We start from the raw sequence: 17,091 nt of genomic DNA, 5'->3' as shown, positions 1-17,091 counted from the left end.
GTAAGGCTCTTTAAGTTAGGAATTTATTTGTGCTGTTGTCTTCTTAGGGAAAGTATTAGGGCGGGAGGGTAGTGGCCAAGGAGCCAGGTGGTTGTCAAGGTATCAGTAGGCTGCAATGGTCTCTTGGATCCAATCAACATAATTGCAGACCTTGGTGTAGACACCAGGATAACCCTGCAGAGCACACCCGATTCCCCATGACACAATGCCCTGGAGTTCTCCGTTGCACACAACTGGTCCACCTGAGTCACCCTGGAGGGGAAAATTTAGAGGCACAAGATGATTTAAAAGCAGAATCTCACCCAGAAAGTTTTTGACTTGGCACAAAGAATCCAGGGAATGCAAAACAAAGCGCAGCAGGCCCTGATACGGGAGCACAGAGAGATACCCCCCCGTGCTTGCTGGCCTCCCCTAGCCCCCCAGAATTCACTGGTATTGCGCTCAGTGCCAACCAGCAGATGCGGCTGGGCCTGCTATTTTCAGTGAAGTCCACCCTGTACCCAAAGCCTGCTGCAAAGGGTGCGTCAGAAGAGAGCAACTGGCGAGAAGGAGGCTGAAGCTAAGCAGGCTGCCAAGCTCCGATGTATACCGTGCAGCCTGGGGCACCCTGGCAGTGTGTGGCCCAGGGCTCTGCGCAGGCATCAACTCCTACCTGGCATGAGTCTTTCCCACCCTCCAGGAATCCTATGCAGATCATGTTGCTGGTGATTTCACCCGGGTAAGCATCTTGGCACTCTTGGTTAGTCAGAATTGGCGCTTGCAGGCACTGGAGGAGTTCAGGGTAATAGGCTGCCGGGAGAGCAGTAACAATTTTAGGTTTTGTCTTGGGACTCAGTACTGTCAGTGATCAGAAAGACCAACGACCTATATGCGAGAGCCATCCAGCAGAGCAGGGTAAAGTAAAACAGTGAAGTGCATTGTAGATTGAGACACACTGGCAGGGCAGCGTGAAGTCAGGGCAGCGTGGAGGACTTGCGGGCACAACAAGAAAAGGCTGCAAAGAAGGGGTGAACTGTACATGGGTCTCACGAGCATGGTGGTAGAGCAGAAGTGTGAAAGCTACATGCGGTGTGTGTAGATACTCACTGCCACTGCTCAGTGTGTTTCCCCAGCCCGAAATCAGGCACTCCGTCCCCGCCTTGGCACAAGAGGTGGGCAGGGCTATGGGTTGAACGTCGGCACTGTAGTCCACGGCGGATGCCAGCTTGATCAACATAATGTCATTATTAAGGGTTCTTGAACTGTAGTTAGGATGGCGAATGATTACGGAAGAACTCCTGACTACTTCACTGTCTTCCTGCACATCAATGTTGTACTCTCCCAGCCTCACTTGTATACGGCTGCAAAATTGTCAGCAGAGAAAAGCAGCAGTTAGCCATGGGTAGAACAACTGGCTGCCACGTGGGGACCGGCAAACACTTGAAAGTGAGTAAGGGAGTCCTGTGCTAATCAACGGTTTGTGTGTCACGCAGCTCTAGGAACTTCACGATTTCATGGAAGACTGAGTTGGGAGAGCATTGCCAGATAGGCAAGAAAAGGAGATTCAGTTTCCTGTTTCTCCCTCTGCACAGAAATGTGCCCTAAACTCAGGAAGAGAGAATGGAGAAAGTCTGGAGGAATGAGAAAGAAGAAAGCGGTAATAGTAAGCCCCATGGATGTGTAAATGTAGACCGAAGGGCATGTTAGGATGCACAGAAAAGGATGCTAGGAGTGCAGGAATACTGGAAAGACCACGTAACACAGCAGGACTGAGGCTAGGGTTTCTCCTTTGGCTTCAGGTACACCATGCATTGCCCCGCCCCTGTCCCTCCCCCCATGCATGCATGGTCTTCTCTTGAGAGGCACCGGCGTTCTAGATGTGGTAGGTTTGTAAGATTTGAGCAGAATCCACCCAGATAAACAACCCAAGCCATACGTACGATTTGTAGCAGTGAGCAGCTGACAGGACCCACTGGTTGTTGATGAGGGATCCTCCACAAAAGTGATAGCCAGCATTCAGGGACACCTGGTAGGGAACTGAATGCTCTGGGCAGTTGTAGCCTCCCACAATCTTGTCATCATCAGCAGCTCTAGGGAAAGCAACTGAGGAAAAGAGAATTGGGTTTCACAGCACCATGCCTGAATCCGTTCTCTTAAAGTGTAGCAGCAGCCAGTGAGCTACAGAGAATGAGCAAGAGCCAAGACAGCTTGAAACTTCAGAAGTCTTCAGGCAACTCCTGAAATATCCTGCTGAGTTCTTTCTGCACTACTCTGAAACACCAGGCTTTGTCTGTACCACCTGAAGTCAGGAAGAGAACAGGAGAGCACAAGCTGCCAAAAAACTTCATAAATGAAATGTATGCAGCCTTCACTGTGTTCCTTCCGGGGCACCTTTGGGTTGGGATGAGACAGCTGTGCCATGGTAGAAAGCGTATGGAAAATGGGCAAATGCAGTTGAGAGAACTTCTTCATTTGCAGGGGTGAGACAAAGGGTGAGCAAGAGAGGTAGAAAAACTTGGTAGTGAAGGATTCAGAGAGAACACAAAGGCTTCACAGAGTTGGAGGATGATGTCACAGCAGAATGTAAGAAAGATGGTATTTGTTGAAGCCAACAGAACAGTGGTCTCCAGCCTTTTTGATTGCATACCCCTATCAGTAAAACACCTTCCCACAGCCCTGACATATGTCTATTTGTTCATTTCAAAGTTACGTTCTTGCCCTACTGAACTTCAAATGTTTTCCTCCCACACTGTAATGCACAACCCCAGAGGTGCATGCACCCCATTTTAGAACCCACTGCACTAGAACATTGCAGGCTGGGATCCTGCCTCTGACCATCCATTACAGAGGCAAGGAGCAGAAGATGACTTCATAAACCGCAATGGACTTCTCTTTCACAAATGTGTTGCCCGTCCATCCGCCCTATCCTCTTCCCCTCTAACTCACCTTCACCCCCCCCAGATTTTTTCAGGCCATGTCCTTTGCTGTTTTTGAACCTGCCCAAATGCCCAGCTGTCTTTCATACTCCCTAATTCTTGTAGACAAGGAGACAGCAAGCCCTGCATTGTTTTATGCACCCTTGTCTTGTCCTACCTTCTCCACCTCTCTAGGAGGCTGAGAGTCTATGTCTCTGACATGGGTGGAAATTGAGGAAAAACAGAATGTCATGCTACTGGGGAAAGAGAAGGGCCAGTAGAGAGGACAAGGCAAGAGCCTGTGAGAGAAGGTTTGCTCAGGTGTGCAGGTAGCTAGAAGATCAGTATCATTAGAGAACGTACCAGCGGCTCCCAGGCAGGAGAGAAGGAGGAAGAGAGAATGCATGGTGCCTCCACGACCAAGCTCTGTGATGTGGATGAGGACTAGCCTCAGAAACTCCTCTGCTTTATGCTCCTGGAGAGCTTTATCTTTGTCAGCCCATGGTCTCTCCAGCTTTCCCTTTCCCAGGATCTTGCATCAGACTGGACGAATTTACCTATTTTATCTGAGTACAGCAATGACACAGCTGACTGAAATGCCTGAACTAGGAGAACGTATTTCTAGAAATGCAAGCTGTCATTGCCAGACCACTGATAATACCCAACACGGCTGCTCTCCATTTAGCAACCCTCCTTATTTCTTTCTCCCATGCCCCTGGAGCCACCAGCGTTCTGCTGCAGTGCCACTGCACTCATTGAGAGAATTGTTTGCACCTGGAGAATTGGACCCACCATAGGAGTTTATGTTTGGAAAGAGCCCGAAAAATGGGCCTGTGGGATGTTCACCCACAGTGATCAGAAGAGGGCATTTACATTCCACGGAGAGCTTCGTCATCTTAAAGAAAGTGGAGGAGGTGGGAGAGAGGGAGGGAAGATGTTCTAATTTGAACCTGAACACAAAGGAGTCAGTTCATCTTTCAGAGTTCCCGATGAACAGCCTGAATTCTTTTCTGATGGGGCCTGTCTCCTGGATGATCTCTGAGTTTTCCATTTGAGATCTGTTTGTGCCATGAGCTCCAGCACCATTGCGCCTACAGGTGTGCCCTCTTCGTTACTGGGATTCACAGAGAATGGGGAGAGACCTGTATGGGGTACTTTCACTATATGTCTGTTGTCAAGGACTTAGGAACAAGGATTCAGGACTTCTGCTGCAAGCTCTGGCATTAGTCTGGGAAGGGGTCAGGAGTGTCCGCTGCTTGACGTAAGCAGGTAGCACAGAGACTGTCTGAGAGACCTTTTCCCTCTAAGGAGATTACCAACCCAGCCCCCTGCGATGTCATGTATGCCTTTGAGAGTGGATGATCTGTTTTTTAAACTGCTGAAGAATAAAAAAAAAAAAAAAAAAAAAAAGAGTGAGAGAGAGATAGAAAGAGAGAGAGTCTTGTATTTTAGTCTGGGCTTCCTGAGGCCTCGGGAGGAAGTGGGTACAGAGAGGCCCCACCTAGGGTGCAGAGTGCTGCTTGAAGGATGTGCTGTTTTGCAGCTCCTTTTTGACTGACTGCCTACAGTACTAGTGTCCCATGTACCAATGCCGAGGTGCCTGACGTTCCCATGAGCAGACCAGACCACAGCTTTGCCCACATACCATGTGCTTCCACACGGGGGGTGACGGTTCCTTCTCTGGCTCTTGAAGGGAGCCTTAAAAGGGGGAGGTGGGATACGGAAATTGCAAGCCTAGTTAGGCAGCACTCTAGCCATGCATTTTTGCCATCAAGAGGTGCCTTAGTCCTGCTCAGAACTGTATGCGTTCCTGTGGCAGTTAAGAGGTGTGTGGAGCAGGTGGCTAAAAGTGTCTGCCAGGGCACATTGTTACTTGTGAAGCTGCCAAGGGGCTGCCCTCTCCACAGTGGATTGAATGCCTGGTGCCCTGGGTATGCTTCCTCCCACCTGGACTGGTGTCAGCCTCCCATGTCCATTGCCAGAGGCTGGGCTCTCCTCCCTCAACAGCCACCCTTCTCTTACCACCCTCTCTCTCTGCTTGGTGCCACGGTAGGCCTGCTGTGGGGACTGGTGGCCCAGAACACGCCTGTGCTGCTGTAGCACTAGTCCTGAGAAGTATCTGCTGCCTTTTACTAACCACGCCAGCAGTGCTTCAATACTTAACGCCGACCTGTGTGTTTGTATGTCTAAAGGGTTTTTGTCTTCAAAAATACTAGGTGCTGCTGCATTGGTTTGCTTGACCCTCTTCCCTCCAAAGAGTGCCGGTTCCATTAACTTACTTTGCCCTTGAGTTCCTTCTGCTCTTCCTCTGCCCCTCTCCAATCTGTCTCACATTTTTCAGAGACTTTGTCTCCCATTCTGGCAAGGTGGGGATTTTATGTTAGTGCTCAACCCCCTCACGATACCGTGTGATCACTCGCAGCACAGAAATACGTGGCTGCATCCTTGCGTGTCACATTCTTGATAGCTATAACAGAGAGTTCACTGTTGTCTCTGCTGATCTCAAACTTGGCCTCACTGTAACCTTCCGCATAAGACTTCTGCAACCACAGAGAAGTGCTGGCTACTAACTTAAGGCTACTCCCTGGAGGCTGCTGCTACCGGAACATATAGGCAAGTTGGTGGCTATTATTCTGGTAACAGGAGATGTCCACAGTCTCTCCAGCTCTCTTGAGGGTTTCCTCTGGCCATTGTGTGATGAGTTTTCCAACCCCAGCACCTGCATGAGTCAGAGAGAAGAAGTGAAAAGGAGAAGTATGGACAGTGGCCAAAAATGGCCCTTCACCTCACACCAGTCCAGCATGGCCTGGATGACGCTGCAGATGGATCTATTGTCTCTCACCAGGCAGAAGAGCAAGCAAAATGGTCAGCATGGTTAGGAGCAGCTGTTCCAGAACAGTGTGCATTAAGAGAGAAGAGGCTAGAGACTGATGCCCCTCCCCGTGCTCTGATTTGTCCATGAAGCTTGGTCGGAGGACGGAGAAGAAACTGGCTATGTAAACTAGCATAAATAAATGTGCAAAATAGGAACGCAAGATAGCCTTTGTAGCCTATAAGTTACCAAAATCAGTTATCAGATTTGGCATGAGAAACAACATTTAAAATGCCTGATGATAGCCATTCTCTATTGCAGTGCTATGTCATTATGAATGAAATTAAAAATCCACAGCAGAATCAAAATAAACACTATTTCAGCGTGGAAATGCTTTTGCCCTATTTGTGTGTGATGCACTTAGATTGCTCTGATACTTTCTACCATGCTTACTACCATTAACATTATAAATCCTTTTCCAGAAGATATCTCTAACCCTTATTTGTTTTTCATATTAAGATTTTTTGTAAGAAAACTGTATGCTGATTAAAGCCCAAGAAAATCTATGGGAGGGAGGATCTAGCACAGATCATGCGCCCAGATGCTTCCCTGACCTTGTTCTTAGGCAAGGAAGAGCGCTGTCTCAGGCAAGGAAGTCGTCTCCACTCCTCAAGACTTCCTCCACCAAGAAAGAAAGAAGGGTAATGGTTAAAGGCAACTCCCTTCTGAGGGACAGAGAGGGCCTGCAAGCTCCCCATCGCAGATTCTCACAGCAAAGAGGCAGGTTCTAGGTTTGTAGAGGTTAAATCTGCTCTGTAATGGTACTGGTGGTATTCCAGCCATGTTAGAGGGAAGAGCCTGTGAGGACATTCCAACAATTTGAAAATGAATTCTGACATGTCATCTGAAAAGTCGAATTTCTTCTTTTCCCACTAGAAGCAATGACACATGTGGGTAGAGAGTGACAGAGGTCTGGGACTGTTTCTAACCTTCTCTTCTCCACATGCCTGTCCCTCTTAGTTGAGAATGTGCTCTGCCTGCTGATATAAAAGTTTATTTCCCTCCATTTTATCTCATCCTCCTCACTTCTTTTCTCCCCTAACATACCAGGCAAAGATATTTAACAGTCTCCACTTGCAGTGGTCAGGGAAGGAAAGATTGTGACTTTCAATAGTTCCCTTCACCCCTGGTGCAAATACTCTAAAGGGAAGAATGCCAGGACTTTTCTTTAAAAAAAAAAAAAAAAATAATAATCCCAAGTACAGCTCTCAGGGGTTCTGCACCAGGAAAATTAAATTATATGGCTGGGGGCCAGGTTTGATGGAGAGAGTTTGTGTTCTGCCTGCTATTTTCTCCCATAGGAGTATGTTGCCACATGAGTGTTCACCACACTCTTTCAGATGTTTTAAGTAGATGTATAGCACCTGAGTACATGCTGATAAACAGAAAGCATCTTCTACTCCAAAATGGTTGTACACAACAGACTCAAAGACTCCTGAAGATGAGGCTACAAAATGTTCCAAAGTTCCTCTAGCTGAGAGGAACTACAAACATTTAATATTTTCCTGTGGCGGCCTTACCTTGCTGTGAATCTGATCTCCACCACAACCTCTCTCTCACTCACTCCCCCTTCCTGGAAAAAGAGGGGAGGATAAAGTACGATCGATAGAAAACAAACAACAAAAAAACAACCAAACAAACAAAACTTACAGATTAAAGGAAAATTTAAGGGAAAATGAAGAATGAAAACTAAAAACAAAACAAAACAAAAAAACAACAACAAAACACCAACAAGCAAAGACTGCAAGGCAGCACAGAGAGAGAGAAAATAAATTACTATTTCCCATCAACGTGTCCTGTTCGGCCACATCCCAGGAAGCATGGCCTCAGTACATGTAGTGCTTGCTTGGGAGGACAGACATTTTTGTAACAAGAGCCCTCCCATGCCCCGCTTCTCCTTTCCCACCTTTTATTGCTGAGTGTGACATCATACGGTATGGAATATCCCTTTGGTCAGTTTAGGTCAGCTGCTCTTCTCCGTCCTCCGACCAAGCTTCATGGACAAATCAGAGCACGGGGAGGGGCATCAGTCTCTAGCCTCTTCTCTCTTAATGCACACTGTTCTGGAACAGCTGCTCCTAACCATGCTGACCATTTTGCTTGCTCTTCTGCCTGGTGAGAGACAATAGATCCATCTGCAGCGTCATCCAGGCCATGCTGGACTGGTGTGAGGTGAAGGGCCATTTTTGGCCACTGTCCATACTTCTCCTTTTCACTTCTTCTCTCTGACTCATGCAGGTGCTGGGGTTGGAAAACTCATCACACAATGGCCAGAGGAAACCCTCAAGAGAGCTGGAGAGACTGTGGACATCTCCTGTTACCAGAATAATAGCCACCAACTTGCCTATATGTTCCGGTAGCAGCAGCCTCCAGGGAGTAGCCTTAAGTTAGTAGCCAGCACTTCTCTGTGGTTGCAGAAGTCTTATGCGGAAGGTTACAGTGAGGCCAAGTTTGAGATCAGCAGAGACAACAGTGAACTCTCTGTTATAGCTATCAAGAATGTGACACGCAAGGATGCAGCCACGTATTTCTGTGCTGCGAGTGATCACACGGTATCGTGAGGGGGTTGAGCACTAACATAAAATCCCCACCTTGCCAGAATGGGAGACAAAGTCTCTGAAAAATGTGAGACAGATTGGAGAGGGGCAGAGGAAGAGCAGAAGGAACTCAAGGGCAAAGTAAGTTAATGGAACCGGCACTCTTTGGAGGGAAGAGGGTCAAGCAAACCAATGCAGCAGCACCTAGTATTTTTGAAGACAAAAACCCTTTAGACATACAAACACACAGGTCGGCGTTAAGTATTGAAGCACTGCTGGCGTGGTTAGTAAAAGGCAGCAGATACTTCTCAGGACTAGTGCTACAGCAGCACAGGCGTGTTCTGGGCCACTAGTCCCCACAGCAGGCCCTACCGTGGCACCAAGCAGAGAGAGAGGGTGGTAAGAGAAGGGTGGCTGTTGAGGGAGGAGAGCCCAGCCTCTGGCAATGGACATGGGAGGCTGACACCAGTCCAGGTGGGAGGAAGCATACCCAGGGCACCAGGCATTCAATCCACTGTGGAGAGGGCAGCCCCTTGGCAGCTTCACAAGTAACAATGTGCCCTGGCAGACACTTTTAGCCACCTGCTCCACACACCTCTTAACTGCCACAGGAACGCATACAGTTCTGAGCAGGACTAAGGCACCTCTTGATGGCAAAAATGCATGGCTAGAGTGCTGCCTAACTAGGCTTGCAATTTCCGTATCCCACCTCCCCCTTTTAAGGCTCCCTTCAAGAGCCAGAGAAGGAACCGTCACCCCCCGTGTGGAAGCACATGGTATGTGGGCAAAGCTGTGGTCTGGTCTGCTCATGGGAACGTCAGGCACCTCGGCATTGGTACATGGGACACTAGTACTGTAGGCAGTCAGTCAAAAAGGAGCTGCAAAACAGCACATCCTTCAAGCAGCACTCTGCACCCTAGGTGGGGCCTCTCTGTACCCACTTCCTCCCGAGGCCTCAGGAAGCCCAGACTAAAATACAAGACTCTCTCTCTTTCTATCTCTCTCTCACTCTTTTTTTTTTTTTTTTTTTTTATTCTTCAGCAGTTTAAAAAACAGATCATCCACTCTCAAAGGCATACATGACATCGCAGGGGGCTGGGTTGGTAATCTCCTTAGAGGGAAAAGGTCTCTCAGACAGTCTCTGTGCTACCTGCTTACGTCAAGCAGCGGACACTCCTGACCCCTTCCCAGACTAATGCCAGAGCTTGCAGCAGAAGTCCTGAATCCTTGTTCCTAAGTCCTTGATGACAGACATATAGTGAAAGTACCCCATACATGTCTCTCCCCATTCTCTGTGAATCCCAGTAACGAAGAGGGCACACCTGTAGGCGCAATGGTGCTGGAGCTCATGGCACAAACAGATCTCAAATGGAAAACTCAGAGATCATCCAGGAGACAGGCCCCATCAGAAAAGAATTCAGGCTGTTCATCGGGAACTCTGAAAGATGAACTGACTCCTTTGTGTTCAGGTTCAAATTAGAACATCTTCCCTCCCTCTCTCCCACCTCCTCCACTTTCTTTAAGATGACGAAGCTCTCCGTGGAATGTAAATGCCCTCTTCTGATCACTGTGGGTGAACATCCCACAGGCCCATTTTTCGGGCTCTTTCCAAACATAAACTCCTATGGTGGGTCCAATTCTCCAGGTGCAAACAATTCTCTCAATGAGTGCAGTGGCACTGCAGCAGAACGCTGGTGGCTCCAGGGGCATGGGAGAAAGAAATAAGGAGGGTTGCTAAATGGAGAGCAGCCGTGTTGGGTATTATCAGTGGTCTGGCAATGACAGCTTGCATTTCTAGAAATACGTTCTCCTAGTTCAGGCATTTCAGTCAGCTGTGTCATTGCTGTACTCAGATAAAATAGGTAAATTCGTCCAGTCTGATGCAAGATCCTGGGAAAGGGAAAGCTGGAGAGACCATGGGCTGACAAAGATAAAGCTCTCCAGGAGCATAAAGCAGAGGAGTTTCTGAGGCTAGTCCTCATCCACATCACAGAGCTTGGTCGTGGAGGCACCATGCATTCTCTCTTCCTCCTTCTCTCCTGCCTGGGAGCCGCTGGTACGTTCTCTAATGATACTGATCTTCTAGCTACCTGCACACCTGAGCAAACCTTCTCTCACAGGCTCTTGCCTTGTCCTCTCTACTGGCCCTTCTCTTTCCCCAGTAGCATGACATTCTGTTTTTCCTCAATTTCCACCCATGTCAGAGACATAGACTCTCAGCCTCCTAGAGAGGTGGAGAAGGTAGGACAAGACAAGGGTGCATAAAACAATGCAGGGCTTGCTGTCTCCTTGTCTACAAGAATTAGGGAGTATGAAAGACAGCTGGGCATTTGGGCAGGTTCAAAAACAGCAAAGGACATGGCCTGAAAAAATCTGGGGGGGGTGAAGGTGAGTTAGAGGGGAAGAGGATAGGGCGGATGGACGGGCAACACATTTGTGAAAGAGAAGTCCATTGCGGTTTATGAAGTCATCTTCTGCTCCTTGCCTCTGTAATGGATGGTCAGAGGCAGGATCCCAGCCTGCAATGTTCTAGTGCAGTGGGTTCTAAAATGGGGTGCATGCACCTCTGGGGTTGTGCATTACAGTGTGGGAGGAAAACATTTGAAGTTCAGTAGGGCAAGTACGTAACTTTGAAATGAACAAATAGACATATGTCAGGGCTGTGGGAAGGTGTTTTACTGATACGGGTATGCAATCAAAAAGGCTGGAGACCACTGTTCTGTTGGCTTCAACAAATACCATCTTTCTTACATTCTGCTGTGACATCATCCTCCAACTCTGTGAAGCCTTTGTGTTCTCTCTGAATCCTTCACTACCAAGTTTTTCTACCTCTCTTGCTCACCCTTTGTCTCACCCCTGCAAATGAAGAAGTTCTCTCAACTGCATTTGCCCGTTTTCCATACGCTTTCTACCATGGCACAGCTGTCTCATCCCAACCCAAAGGTGCCCCGGAAGGAACACAGTGAAGGCTGCGTACATTTCATTTATGAAGTTTTTTGGCAGCTTGTGCTCTCCTGTTCTCTTCCTGACTTCAGGTGGTACAGACAAAGCCTGGTGTTTCAGAGTAGTGCAGAAAGAACTCAGCAGGATATTTCAGGAGTTGCCTGAAGACTTCTGAAGTTTCAAGCTGTCTTGGCTCTTGCTCATTCTCTGTAGCTCACTGGCTGCTGCTACACTTTAAGAGAACGGATTCAGGCATAGTGCTGTGAAACCCAATTCTCTTTTCCTCAGTTGCTTTCCCTAGAGCTGCTGATGATGACAAGATTGTGGGAGGCTACAACTGCCCAGAGCATTCAGTTCCCTACCAGGTGTCCCTGAATGCTGGCTATCACTTTTGTGGAGGATCCCTCATCAACAACCAGTGGGTCGTGTCAGCTGCTCACTGCTACAAATCGTACGTATGGCTTGGGTTGTTTATCTGGGTGGATTCTGCTCAAATCTTACAAACCTACCACATCTAGAACGCCGGTGCCTCTCAAGAGAAGACCATGCATGCATGGGGGGAGGGACAGGGGCGGGGCAATGCATGGTGTACCTGAAGCCAAAGGAGAAACCCTAGCCTCAGTCCTGCTGTGTTACGTGGTCTTTCCAGTATTCCTGCACTCCTAGCATCCTTTTCTGTGCATCCTAACATGCCCTTCGGTCTACATTTACACATCCATGGGGCTTACTATTACCGCTTTCTTCTTTCTCATTCCTCCAGACTTTCTCCATTCTCTCTTCCTGAGTTTAGGGCACATTTCTGTGCAGAGGGAGAAACAGGAAACTGAATCTCCCTTTCTTGCCTATCTGGCAATGCTCTCCCAACTCAGTCTTCCATGAAATCGTGAAGTTCCTAGAGCTGCGTGACACACAAACCATTGATTAGCACAGGACTCCCTTACTCGCTTTCAAGTGTTTGCCGGTCCCCACGTGGCAGCCAGTTGTTCTACCCATGGCTAACTGCTGCTTTTCTCTGCTGACAATTTTGCAGCCGTATACAAGTGAGGCTGGGAGAGTACAACATTGATGTGCAGGAAGACAGTGAAGTAGTCAGGAGTTCTTCCGTAATCATTCGCCATCCTAACTACAGTTCAAGAACCCTTAATAATGACATTATGTTGATCAAGCTGGCATCCGCCGTGGACTACAGTGCCGACGTTCAACCCATAGCCCTGCCCACCTCTTGTGCCAAGGCGGGGACGGAGTGCCTGATTTCGGGCTGGGGAAACACACTGAGCAGTGGCAGTGAGTATCTACACACACCGCATGTAGCTTTCACACTTCTCCTGCTCTACCACCATGCTCGTGAGACCCATGTACAGTTCACCCCTTCTTTGCAGCCTTTTCTTGTTGTGCCCGCAAGTCCTCCACGCTGCCCTGACTTCACGCTGCCCTGCCAGTGTGTCTCAATCTACAATGCACTTCACTGTTTTACTTTACCCTGCTCTGCTGGATGGCTCTCGCATATAGGTCGTTGGTCTTTCTGATCACTGACAGTACTGAGTCCCAAGACAAAACCTAAAATTGTTACTGCTCTCCCGGCAGCCTATTACCCTGAACTCCTCCAGTGCCTGCAAGCGCCAATTCTGACTAACCAAGAGTGCCAAGATGCTTACCCGGGTGAAATCACCAGCAACATGATCTGCATAGGATTCCTGGAGGGTGGGAAAGACTCATGCCAGGTAGGAGTTGATGCCTGCGCAGAGCCCTGGGCCACACACTGCCAGGGTGCCCCAGGCTGCACGGTATACATCGGAGCTTGGCAGCCTGCTTAGCTTCAGCCTCCTTCTCGCCAGTTGCTCTCTTCTGACGCACCCTTTGCAGCAGGCTTTGGGTACAGGGTGGACTTCACTGAAAATAGCAGGCCCAGCCGCATCTGCTGGTTGGCACTGAGCGCAATACCAGTGAATTCTGGGGGGCTAGGGGAGGCCAGCAAGCACGGGGGGGTATCTCTCTGTGCTCCCGTATCAGGGCCTGCTGCGCTTTGTTTTGCATTCCCTGGATTCTTTGTGCCAAGTCAAAAACTTTCTGGGTGAGATTCTGCTTTTAAATCATCTTGTGCCTCTAAATTTTCCCCTCCAGGGTGACTCAGGTGGACCAGTTGTGTGCAACGGAGAACTCCAGGGCATTGTGTCATGGGGAATCGGGTGTGCTCTGCAGGGTTATCCTGGTGTCTACACCAAGGTCTGCAATTATGTTGATTGGATCCAAGAGACCATTGCAGCCTACTGATACCTTGACAACCACCTGGCTCCTTGGCCACTACCCTCCCGCCCTAATGCTTTCCCTAAGAAGACAACAGCACAAATAAATATCTAACTTAAAGAGCCTTACAGACATTTACTTTGGGGACTGTAGCTCATCAGAGACAAGTGGGGTTCCCTGCAGCCTTCCACCAGCTCCTCCTGAACCTTCCGTGCTGTTCCGGTTCAGGTGTGTGCACTGGGAGCAGCACCCTAGAGCTGCTGGGCTGTCAGGCTATGGAAATATGGTACTATTCCACCATCCAAGAAGTCTTCTGAGCCAGGCACCTCCTTTTCTTTGCTCCTGGCCCTCTTACTGAGAAAAGGAGCAGGTCTCTGGGGAGCGGGTTCCTACAGCAGCAGAGCAGAGTTCCAATTTGCTCCTGCCAGTGGCAAAGTTTTCTTCTCACTGGCACCGTAACAGCTTTGATGGTGGCCATTACTGCTATGGCACTAGGTGGGACAGCAGGCAGAATCCGGAAGCACAGAGCAATCAGGCTACAGGCAACACCTGTGGGCAGTGATATGTTCTCCTTCACTTGCCCCAGGACATTTGAGACAGGCGGACTGTGTCCACCAGGGTCCAGCAGGTAACACAGACTAGCTGCTAGGGAAAGGCAGCCAACAGCAAACAGGGAAAAATACCCCAGGCATGAACTGCAGTGTAAAGCATCGAGGGAAATCAGTTAAGAAAGGAAGGACAGAGATCAGCTTTGGCAGAAGCTCTGGGCCCTGAACATACATAGAGAACTGGGGAGTTCCAGTTTTAAATGATGTGTTTAACCCATCTCATCCAGCACATGATATGTAGAGTGTGGCAAGAAAGACCTTCCCCAAAGGACCCTGAGGCAGTATAAACTGCTTTTTTTCCTGAAAGCAAAAGCTGTGACTAGACACCACCTCATGATCAGTCTGCTTTTTCTAGTTTGCCAAGCGTGTCCTAGCTAACTGAGGTTTTCACGTTTTCCTCCCTTTTTGTTGTTATCCCTCATGCATTTTCCGGAAGCTCTAAAGAGATTCATACCTGTCCCTTGGCCATCAAAGATTTGTAGAAAGGGCATGCTCTGTCTGTGAGAGTGGTGTACATCTCAGCAGAATTGGTAGCGGATATTCCCCGTCACTCTTTTTTAACCCTGCTTTTAAAGAAGGAAACGGAAGTCACTTGAAACGCTATAGCTCTTCCCAGAGGGGAAGAAAATATGTTCTATGTGATGTGTGAAAGCTTCATATGGTCTCCACTGCCCCTAGGGCACATTGGCACTTAGCATATGAGAAGGAGGGATATGACCATGGGGCCTGTCCAGTCCCTGCTAGTTCTTGCCACTTCAGGTTTTGTCAGGAGAAACTGCTCCTTGTCAGAGACTGTCCTTGTCTCTGACATGGGTGGAAATTGAGGAAAAACAGAATGTAATTCTACTGGGGAAAGAGAAGGGCCAGTAGAGAGGACAAGGCAAGAGCCTGTGAGAGAAGGTTTGCTCGGGTGTGCAGGTAGCTAGACTCAGCAGCTTTAAAGAATGTACCAGTGGCTCCCAGCAAGATAGAAGGAGGAAGAGAGAATGCATGGTTCCTCCACGACCAAGCTCTGTGATGTGGATGAGGACTAGCCTCAGAAACTCCTCTGCTTTATGCTCCTGGAGAGCTTTATCTTTGTCAGCATACAGTTTGTCCAGCTTTCCCTTTCCCAGGATCTTGCATCAGACTGGACAAATTTACCTATTTTATCTGAGTACAGCAATGACACAGCTGACTGAAATGCCTGAACTAGGAGAACGTATTTCTAGAAATGCAAGCTGTCATTGCCAGACCACTGATAATACCCAACACGGCTGCTCTCCATTTAGCAACCCTCCTTATTTCTTTCTCCCATGCCCCTGGAGCCACCAGCGTTCTGCTGCAGTGCCACTGCACTCATTGAGAGAATTGTTTGCACCTGGAGAATTGGACCCACCATAGGAGTTTATGTTTGGAAAGAGCCCGAAAAATGGGCCTGTGGGATGTTCACCCACAGTGATCAGAAGAGGGCATTTACATTCCACGGAGAGCTTCGTCATCTTAAAGAAAGTGGAGGAGGTGGGAGAGAGGGAGGGAAGATGTTCTAATTTGAACCTGGACACAAAGGAGTCAGTTCATCTTTCAGAGTTCCCGACAAATAGCCTGAATTCTTTTCTGATGGGGCCTGTCTCCTGGATGATCTCTGAATTGTCCATTTGAGATCTGTTTGTGCCATGAGCTCCAGCACCATTGCGCCTACAGGTGTGCCCTCTTTATTACTGGGATTCACAGAGAATGGGGAGAGACCTGTATGGGGTACTTTCACTATATGTCTGTTGTCAAGGACTTAGGAACAAGGATTCAGGATTTCTGCTGCAAGCTCTGGCATTAGTCTGGGAAGGGGTCAGGAGTGTCTGCTGCTTGACGTAAGCAGGTAGCACAGAGACTGTCTGAGAGACCTTTTCCCTCTAAGGAGATAACCAACCCAGCCCCCTGCGATGTCATGTATGCCTTTGAGAGTGGATGATCTGTTTTTTAAGCTCCTTTTTGACTGACTGCCTACAGTACTAGTGTCCCATGTACCAATGCCAAGGTGCCTGTCATTCTCATGAGCAGACCAGACCACAGCTTTGCCCACATACCATGTGCTTCCACACGGGGGGTGACGGTTCCTTCCCTGGGTCTAGAAGGGAGCCTTAAAAGGGGGAGGTGGGATACGGAAATTGCAAGCCTAGTTAGGCAGCACTCTAGCCATGCATTTTTGCCATCAAGAGGTGCCTTAGTCCTGCTCAGAACTGTATGCGTTCCTGTGGCAGTTAAGAGGTGTGTGGAGCAGGTGGCTAAAAGTGTCTGCCAGGGCACATTGTTACTTGTGAAGCTGCCAAGGGGCTGCCCTCTCCACAGTGGATTGAATGCCTGGTGCCCTGGGTATGCTTCCTCCCACCTGGACTGGTGTCAGCCTCCCATGTCCATTGCCAGAGGCTGGGCTCTCCTCCCTCAACAGCCACCCTTCTCTTACCACCCTCTCTCTCTGCTTGGTGCCACGGTAGGGCCTGCTGTGGGGACTAGTGGCCCAGAACACGCCTGTGCTGCTGTAGCACTAGTCCTGAGAAGTATCTGCTGCCTTTTACTAACCACGCCAGCAGTGCTTCAATACTTAACGCCGACCTGTGTGTTTGTATGTCTAAAGGGTTTTTGTCTTCAAAAATACTAGGTGCTGCTGCATTGGTTTGCTTGACCCTCTTCCCTCCAAAGAGTGCCGGTTCCATTAACTTACTTTGCCCTTGAGTTCCTTCTGCTCTTCCTCTGCCCCTCTCCAATCTGTCTCACATTTTTCAGAGACTTTGTCTCCCATTCTGGCAAGGTGGGGATTTTATGTTAGTGCTCAACCCCCTCACGATACCGTGTGATCACTCGCAGCACAGAAATACGTGGCTGCATCCTTGCGTGTCACATTCTTGATAGCTATAACAGAGAGTTCACTGTTGTCTCTGCTGATCTCAAACTTGGCCTCACTGTAACCTTCCGCATAAGACTTCTGCAACCACAGAGAAGTGCTGGCTACTAACTTA

At 48.8% G+C, this 17,091-nt stretch overlaps 3 protein-coding genes across 3 annotated transcripts in view; 1 reads left to right on the top strand and 2 right to left on the bottom strand.

Moving 5' to 3' along the window:
• The window catches only part of LOC101798133 (T-cell receptor beta-2 chain C region), a 106,234-nt gene that overhangs the window by 42,675 nt on the left and 46,468 nt on the right, over positions 1-17,091 (bottom strand). The gene's annotated exons all lie outside the window — the stretch shown is intronic.
• LOC140003367 (trypsin II-P29) lies at positions 10-3,408 on the bottom strand. Its single transcript, XM_072043179.1, has 5 exons — positions 3,258-3,408; positions 1,920-2,082; positions 1,087-1,340; positions 653-789; positions 10-252 (listed from the first exon to the last, which is right to left on the bottom strand). Exons 1-5 carry the CDS (start codon positions 3,298-3,300, stop codon positions 103-105), a joined length of 747 nt encoding a protein of 248 aa, XP_071899280.1. The 5' UTR covers positions 3,301-3,408; the 3' UTR covers positions 10-102.
• Positions 10,208-13,614, top strand: LOC113842431 (trypsin II-P29). Its single transcript, XM_027449826.3, has 5 exons — positions 10,208-10,359; positions 11,535-11,697; positions 12,277-12,530; positions 12,831-12,967; positions 13,368-13,614. The coding sequence occupies exons 1-5, from the start codon at positions 10,317-10,319 to the stop codon at positions 13,515-13,517; spliced, it is 747 nt and encodes a 248-aa protein (XP_027305627.2). The 5' UTR covers positions 10,208-10,316; the 3' UTR covers positions 13,518-13,614.

The sequence above is a fragment of the Anas platyrhynchos genome, chromosome 1 (assembly GCF_047663525.1).
Source record: "Anas platyrhynchos isolate ZD024472 breed Pekin duck chromosome 1, IASCAAS_PekinDuck_T2T, whole genome shotgun sequence".
Lineage (NCBI taxonomy): Eukaryota > Metazoa > Chordata > Aves > Anseriformes > Anatidae > Anas > Anas platyrhynchos.
The sequence above is the reverse complement of the archived record's forward strand: the minus strand, read 5'-3'. Positions and strand labels throughout refer to the sequence as shown.